This window comes from Oppia nitens, unplaced genomic scaffold, assembly GCF_028296485.1.
Source record: "Oppia nitens isolate AA-2021 unplaced genomic scaffold, nextdenovo-longstitch-racon4-pilon3 scaffold2_pilon_pilon_pilon, whole genome shotgun sequence".
Lineage (NCBI taxonomy): Eukaryota > Metazoa > Arthropoda > Arachnida > Sarcoptiformes > Oppiidae > Oppia > Oppia nitens.
Genome location: NW_026533210.1, coordinates 5,072,272 through 5,081,794, shown reverse-complemented (window position 1 = coordinate 5,081,794; position 9,523 = coordinate 5,072,272). Strand labels below are relative to the sequence as shown.

The window sequence follows — 9,523 nt, the reverse complement described above, 5'->3', positions numbered from 1 at the left end:
AATGATTGTATATAATAGAGATGAAAACCGAAACCACTTTCAAAAAAAAAAAATCTAAAAAAACAAAAAATCTAATTAAAATCCCAAARGTTTTGTTCCAATCTATATAAATGATACTAATTTAATAAAATAATAATATGAAATAAAAAAATTATAATTGTAATCATTTATCACGCAAACAAACACACTCAACAAATAATTATATTTAGATAATTTGCATTTAAAAAAATTTAGACAACTTTATTATGCATATTAAATTTAATTAATAATTTTGTAATAAAATTTGCTAATTGTTTTATTATTATYATTATYATCATCATATTAKATGACTATACTTATACTGCTATATTTTTAACATAGYYWTYAAATMGCTTTAKTTCTTCATAAAGATCATCGCCCGGGCATTTAGTGGCCGGATAGGCATCTCTGTGTCCATGCAATTGATAATCTTGTTTAATGAATCCATTTCTGACACCGCATTGCAATAGAYYTSACAACGCTTCCAACATWTMMWMTTCAGKAAACTGTTGGTTAAAATTGCCAACGAATGCAATACCTAACGAAACTTTATTGAAGTCAAGTGTGTGTTGGCCCTCCCGGTTCCAACCGACTCCTTCATATATGAGTCCATCACCACCTATTAGCCATTGTGTATACAACATGTTATAYCAGGTTTTTGTTTGTTRTTKAAAAAAATATAATCATTTTTTYTTAATTTYTAAACATATGATCTAACCTATGATAAAATTCCAGGCAATATCAGGCCATCCTTTACTGGTCTGATGATAATTTTGAAGAGATCTCAATCGTTGTGAACATTCATAAAATCCGTAACAAAYTTCTCCGTCATCTGCTTCKCCCGTGTGATGAATAAACACGTGTCTGACTGGTGTTATACTTGCTATAGTWCGTCGAGCAGGAGCTGCTCCCCAGTTGGCACGTGATATTATTGGTGGACAGTTAGTCAATGAACTTGGTGCTATTAGATATTATTGTAATAATTTTTAAAAAATTAGATTATATCACTATTTTTTAAAAAAMAACTTATTTACCTCTAGCCGGTGAACAAACATTTTGACCGTAACAGCACACCTGTCCACTTCCGCACATACTGTTTACAGGATAACCCCGACAACATTGTCTATTGTTAGTACAAAATCCCCGAACATTGTTATTGGTGGTCAGTTCGCACTGTTGGCCAACCACTGGATGCCCAAACTCATGGACAAACACCATAACAATTACTACTAATGCGACCAAATTTAAKKCAAACATATTGTCTGACTATTTGTTTTCCTCTATTTATTATCAGATTTTTTTTAATACTAACTATTTTCTGAGTGACAATAATTCACATATAATATTAATAATTAAATTTAATTTTATAAAATACTTTTTCAATTATATATATATAATTTATATAATGTTTAATACATTTGTGTCTTTGAATCAGAAAACACTTGCATTGTTTTTGCGATTTATATCATTAATTATAAATGTTTAAAACTAAAATCAATCACATAGTAACAACATTTTTATTAACAAAATTAAATAKTGATAATTTAAAAATACATTTAAATAATAATGTTATGTCAAAAAATTTAATCTACTCTCTAATTAATTAGTATTTAAAACYAATTATTATTATAAAATTTTGTCATCWATTATATTATAGTACATATATTTATAATAATATATTTAATAATAGGAAATAATTTGTTTATAAATTAAAYTAATTAGCATCCTTTTTACGTAAAAAAWTTAAACATTATAATTTTAATCTGCTGTTAATTATTATATTTCAATATTGTAATTATCATTTAACTATTATTTTTATAAAATAATATATTTTTTAWATWTAWAAATTAAAATAAGYTTATTTTTTTAAAATAATAATATAATTATTAATAATAATAATCTAAATTATTATAAAWGTTATTACATTATGAATTAATTTTTATAATTTTAACTAATATTTTTAAAAAAAAACTTTTAATACAATAAAATTGCATTAAAATAAAAATWAATTGTATTAATATAATGTTTTATRTATTATTAAAGTATTAAATAAAACATATTTCATATTTATTTAAATTTTACTTAGAAAAACATTTTAATATAACATATTATAAATATTTTWAAAATAATTTATTTATATTTAAGTATGAAAATATAAAATTTAAATAAATGATATGACAAAAAAAATAAATAAATTATTAAAAAAAAATTATTAAATAAATTGTCATGTGCGTTTAAATTTATTATTAAWTCATCAAAWAAAATWCATTAAAATTAATTRTTTATGTAAACTTTTAAATTATAATATTTACAWTATTTTTGTCAATTAATTTTTATTAAATTAGATAAACAGTGTTAATGACTACCAATGAATAAAAATTGTTATTATTTTAGTTATTATATTAAATAATAAAATTACTATTTGCTTTAATTAATTTCTATTTGACCTATTAATAAATAATATAATTTTAGACATTTGCATAGTATATAAACTTGTTTATATTATATAATTTACAAAATTATCACAAAAATTTAGTTGTCTTAATTAAAAAAAATATTTACAAATATTTACTTATTAATTATATTGATTTGTAAATTGTTTTTTATMTACATTACACCAAATTTTATTAACATGAAAAAACAATTAAATTTCACAATTATTTATGTACAGCCAAAGTGTAATCATTATTAGCTAATATTAAGTAATAATAATTATTATTATATATAAAMTAATAAATTATTTATAGAAAATGCTATTATATTATGTTATCAATAAAGTGTCAATTATTTTTTGAAAGATAATTACATTGAAATTTCATTAGTTATGTGATAAATTAATTTAATTGTTTAATTTTTTTATATACTATAGAATCTCTAGTATATATATATATATATATATATATATATATATATATATATATATATATATATATATATATATATATATATATATATATAAGTATTTATATTTTTTAAAATATTGAAAAAAGTATTTATACATGGCTTTCAACATTTATTTCATATTTAACGCCGGATTAAATTGTAAAGATTAAGATATTGATAGACTTAATGTTCAATTAGGAAATATTTATAAAGAGATCACAATAATCCAAAATAACACAAAATTTCAATAAAACTTATTAACAATAAGATTATCTTTTGACATTAACTGGCATTTATTGTAACATTTATACAACTATCCAAAGTAKATACTACTGTATACAGTATTGACATATTGTATTTAGATAAAGATTGATTTATATTAATAAATGATATTAATGATTATAGCAAAAATAGGTAATAATATACTGTAATATAATAATAATAATAATAATATTGTATATGTTTTATAGATTAAGTTCATGATTGCTGTCTCTTTAAAATAATTAATTGATTAGATATGATATGATTTAAAGTGAAATAATMTAACYATAATTACAACTAATTTTGRASTAATTTATACTGAATATAAATATAATAATTATATTAATTTATTTTTTCTCTATTTGTTTATAAATGTAWATATTAATTAAATAAAAAGTAAACTATACTAGATAAAAATATTTATTTAATTTAAATTCATAGAAATTAAATAAAAAATAGTTGTGACATCTATAGTTTCTTATAAAAACAATATATAATATTTTTATTWATAAAATATACTAAAAATTTATTAACTAATGATATTATTTGACGCAAAGTGGTAGCACTAAACAAGTTTATAAAAAAAATATTTTTAAGTAATTTAAATAGTGTACAGACTATTAGAAATTAAATTAAATTAACTTAAAACTATTTAATAAAAATCATTTTAAGATTATAATTTAACATTTAATTATTATATTTAATATAAATTATATTTTTTCAACAATTGTGCTAATTAAAATACAATATTTTAACTATWTTTWWAAAAAAACTTAAATAAGAATATAAATATTTTTTTCAATGACTATAATAAAAATATTTTCATATTTTTAGAAACAATTATATACTGTATCTATTTATATAAAATTGAAACACCTTATTATAATAGAAAAATTTTTGTGAAATAAATTTCTAAAGTAGATAAAYTGTGTAACATATTATAAATAATAATAATAATAATAATAATATATTTTACAAAACAAAATAATTGAAAATTTTTATTTTTCTTATAAAAGACAAAACATATAACAATATAATTTTTTTTATTGAAAAGATTTAAACAGAATTCAACAAATAATAAATTTATTTTCTTTTATAAATAATTTGTCGTACAATACATACATTAAGACAAAATCAATATTAAAATTTTTCTTTGTTTTTATTTTGTGACTAAAAATAAAAATTCATTTGACTTTAAGTTAAAGCCTTTCATTGTCAGACAAACCCCCGGACAGAGTTTAATATATGTTTGGATCAGTTTTATAGTCAAAATGACTTAAATAGGATAAAGGAGTGTAAAAAAATAGGTGAGTAAGTAAACTTGTAATTTCAATTGGTCAGATAAATAAATAAAAATTAAATAAAATTGTTATAATTTTTTGTGTTCAGATTAATCTAGTAGTGAAGGGACGGGTATTTTAATGATGTTTCCAAATTTTTCAGACGGGTTAAAAAAAATCCAATAATAACCCCATAATTGTAAATAATTTTTTTTAAAAATAAATTATTATATGATCTGAAAAYCATATATCTAAAAAATTATGTTGGTAATTTTTTGTTTTGAATCTTTAGTAGATAGAAGATTGGGATTTATTTTTAAATAAAAAATTTCTATTATAGTTTATGATTCTCTATCAAACTTGAAATCAAAAACAATTAGAAAACAATTTCAAATGCAAAATCTTTTAGGATTATTATTTTGTTGTCGTTTTTTGTTATTTTACAAAATATCTCATATCAAGACATTTGCCTTTTTTCCTTTAATTAAAATATATACGAGTGCTTAGTGTCAATGYATTTATAACTATTAAGAATTTTAGATTAAAACTATATATTTAGTGTACARTATATATAYAATAGMTTATTATACTAAGATTTACATTCATTTAATTAAAATGTCAATAATATATATAGGAATTGCAATTAATTACTAATCAATGAGTCTCATTAGTACACTTAAAATAAAATATAATATAATATATATATATATATATATATAGTACAGTATATGTCATTGAATTTATAYATTTATACTGTCTATGCATTGATTTTATTGAAAAMTTAAGAATTGATGGACACTCATAGTTAAGTAAAAATAAATAAATATATATATTTGTTATAAACAATAATCAATAGTTTGTCATTTATATATATATATATATATATATATATATATTCAATAATATATCATTTAATTGAAAAAAAGTTAACACAAAGCTCTCRTCTCAAGATTGATATCATATAAATGCTTACGATTTGTAAGTCATTTATATAATTAAATTTAAGGTCTCTTTTCTCTCTCTCTCCTCTCTCTCTCTCTCTCCTCTCTCTCTCTCTCTCTCTCTCTCTCTCTCTCTCTCTCTCTCTCTCTCTCTCTCTCTCTCTCTCTCTCTCTCTCTCTCTCTCTCTCTCTCTCTCTCTCTCTCTCTCTCTCTCTCTCTCTCTCTCTCTCTCTCTCTCTCTCTCTCTCTCTCTCTCTCTCTCTCTCTCTCTCTCTCTCTCTCTCTCTCTCTCTCTCTCTCTTTCTTTTTTATTTTCTTTTTTTCTGTTCACTCATTCAAACAATTATTCATTTATTTTTTCGTATATTAAAAAAATTATATAACAATATAATGGATAAAAACATGAATAAAGTTTATATTAAAGTGCTATTTATATCATAATATTTGTCTTAAATAGTAAATCAATAAATTCATTAATTAAWATCTATAAATAATAAYATTTGTCATAAATATAGTAAATTAGTAAAATGTTTTTATAAATACATATCAAATATATCTAATTAAATATTTAGAAATAMAYTTATAAATACTAAATTAATTATTAATWTTTTSTAATTTAACACTTAACTTAATTATCTWTAATATTGTTTAAAATTAGTACAAACAATAWTATTAAAATTAAATATTTAAAATTATTAGTTTAGTTTGAATKAATGAAATTTATTCTTAAAAAAAYTTATGTAMCAATAAATCTGTATTTTTATTTTTATGAAAATACTATATAATAATTTTAATATACCATAAAGTATTTAACGATTTTTATAAATCTATTTATTTGTCACTAATAAGTTGTCACTCAAATAATGTTATTTTATAAAAATAAAATTTAAAAACTGAAATAAATTACAAATCATATTATAAAATTTTATTTTATATGTCATTATATTTTTTGTAAACTTTACTTTTTTTATAAATTTTACTTTTTCATAAAAATACGTCAAACAAATAAAAAATTTAGTAAAGTTTATTACATATATATACATTAAWATATAAKAMATTAGAATATTGTTTACATTTAACTCATGTAAACTTTATTTAAAATTAATTAAAAAATATAATTATAACAAAAAATATAATCATATTAAATAAAAACGTTGTAAATAAAATAAATAATATATGACTATAGTTAGCAAATAATATAAATAAGGAATCATTGAATTATAGTMAATATATAATTCATATGATTAGTATTTTTTATAATATACTTAARGTTCGCAAWAAAMTAGTAATTTCTTAAATAATGAATTTTTACAAAGTTTCCAAAAGAAACTWTATTTTWAAATTTATAGAATAMTAAYAATTAAATAATATTTATAGACTCACCATGTTAATTTTATTTTTTCGATATTTGTTATSTTATAATTAAATATAATTATTAATAATAAAYTATTTCATTAGATTAAATTATWAATAAAATTTTACAAAAAAAATAATTATAGTTTTATATTAACTTTATATATAAGTGTGATGGTCTATACATCACTTAAGCGGTTCCAGTGTCACCAAAACAATACAAAGTTACTTTGTAGTTATAACTATAGTATACTGTATATATTTATGTATCTCTCTATTATAAGTTAAAGTATATTTTAACAAAACATAGTTATTTAATTATTATTAATTATATATGATATTATTTCTACTTTTGAATTCATTTACTGATCCGCTGCAATAATCATGAGAATAAAATAGCCAGTTTTTAATTTGATTTTACAAAAAAGTAAATTTTTATTAATTAATTATATAATCGCCATTTAAATCTATGACATCTCTCCATTTGTTCGGCAACTCATAAATTCCTTTGGAATATCATTCCTCTGGTTGTGAATCGAAAAACTCTTGAACTGCCATTTTGACCTCTTCTCGATTTTTGAATTTTTTCCATCAAGAAAGTGTCGCATTGATCGGAACAAATAATAATCTGAAGAAGCAATATCTGGTGAATATGGCGGGTGATCCACAACATCCCACCCAAACTCCTTCAATAGATCTTTGGTCTTCTTTGCAGTATGTGATGGGGCGTTATCCTGTTGAAACTTAACGCCCCAATATCTTATCAATGAACCACGCTTTTCGAAAAGCTTATCACGTCTTGTTAATTGTTGACAATAGACTTCAGCTGTAATAGTGGCTCCGACTTCCAACAGTTCCCAGTGAATTATTCCCGTCTTATCCCACCAAACAGACAACATTACTTTCTGTTGACGAAAATCTGTTCGCGGTGTCCCAAAAGGTCGTTGTTCCGGACTTCTCCATTCACTCCTTTTATCAGCGTTGACATAGTATATCAACTTTTCATCACCGGTTATCATATGTCTTATAAAACCGTCAGAATTCTCTCGATAAAGCAATTGTTGGCATACTTCTACACGTTTTGCCATTTGCTGAGGAGTGAGATCGTGTGGTACCAAAACAGATGACATATCTCTTGCCAATGGCTTTCAAATGTCTTTGGATGGTAGTAGCATCAACTTCAAGTATATCCCCGAGCTCTTCAGTTGAAAATTTCGGATTCATTTCAATCAGATCCGTTAATACTTCGTTGTCAATCTTCGATGGTTGTCCTGGTCTTTCTTTGTCTTCTACATTAACCCCTTCTTCTTTCCATCTCTTCCACCAACGATAACATGTGCTCTAACCAACGGCTTTCGGGTAGACCTCATTTATATTTGCTGCGGCTATTGATTGGAGTTCCGCGACGATATTCATATTCCATGGCATATCTCACCCGAACGTCATGTGAGTTTAGGCCTTCTAACGGTTCCATTACAAGAGATATCACAAATATTTATTAACACAATTGAAGACTAGTAATGACTGTTATATTTTGTCAACAAACAAAATTTGTAAATATTACAATGGGTCGCACAAATATAAAGTTACTTTTCAATACAGTATAATTCTTACTTTTATTGCAGCAGAACAGTACTATTACTTAATATTATGTTTGTTTGTTTAAATTGATTTATGCTTTATTATTAATTATGTAAATAAGTTAAATTAATTATTATTTTGTTTAATAGCTGTTATTATTAATACATGTAAATGATTAACTATCTCATTATAAATTATCAATAAATTGAAGCTCAGGCTATCGATAGCTAGTCTAGGAGGGGCTTCCAGACTATCATAAACATTGACTACATATTAATAGTAAAATTCTGTTAACACAGACAAGTCATTCCTAGTTCCGATACAAGGACTTCCGATACTGACTACCGATATATAAGCGCAGTTACCAGTGACCAGAGCCCCGAATGGGCCATTCATATACACTGTGTCGTGATTAATAAGCCATACAAATATACCGTAACACTTAGTCTTCTAATAGCAACCCGTTAATAAATTCTGGTGCATCCAAAATTACGGTATCCCGGGTTTTAAAGAGGTTGCGCGCGGGGGAAGGGGTCAAAAGGAGGTCCGGATCCGGCAGACCTCCAAAACTTTCAGCGAACAACCGTCGAAGGCTCACTCAACTGGCCATTAACCACCCGATGTAAAGTTCATCCGGACTTGCGGGTGAATTGGCCAGAAGAGGAAGTCCTACGGTCTCTCGCGTGACAGTTTGGAGGTCATTATGGAGATCTGGCCTTCCTATATGGCTCCCAAAACCCGTGACCATATTGACACAAGTCCACAAAGAAAGGCGGCTGCGATGGTGTCAAGCCAATCTCAATCGGGACTGGTCAAAGGTACTGCTCACGGACGAGAGCTACTTTCAACTCTATCGTTTAAAACTTAAATTGTGGGCACGGAAAAGACCCTCAAAACAAGTTTTGAAACATGGACAAGCAATTATAGTGTGGGGAGGCATCAGCTCTTGTGGAACGACCTCATTATGGATGGCCAGAGGAACCGTGACCGCTGATAGATATCAAGACATACTGGACGAAAATCTGGCCACTGTCGATGTCCTGTATCCCGAAGGGTTTGTGTTTCAACAGGATAACGCACCTGCTCACACGGTCAGATCGACTAAAGATTATTTCGTGAGTAACGGGCTTGAGGTTTTGGACTGGCCACCTAATTCACCCGACCTCAATCCAATTGAAAACTTGAAAAGAGAAACGGATCGCACC

General features: G+C 24.1%; 1 protein-coding gene across 1 annotated transcript; it reads right to left on the bottom strand.

Moving 5' to 3' along the window:
• Positions 1 to 335: 335 nt before the first annotated feature.
• LOC128955803 (peptidoglycan recognition protein 1-like) lies at positions 336 to 1,364 on the bottom strand. Its single transcript, XM_054301478.1, has 3 exons — positions 1,053 to 1,364; positions 737 to 979; positions 336 to 637 (listed from the first exon to the last, which is right to left on the bottom strand). The coding sequence occupies exons 1-3, from the start codon at positions 1,273 to 1,275 to the stop codon at positions 336 to 338; spliced, it is 768 nt and encodes a 255-aa protein (XP_054157453.1). The 5' UTR covers positions 1,276 to 1,364.
• Positions 1,365 to 9,523: the final 8,159 nt, after the last annotated feature.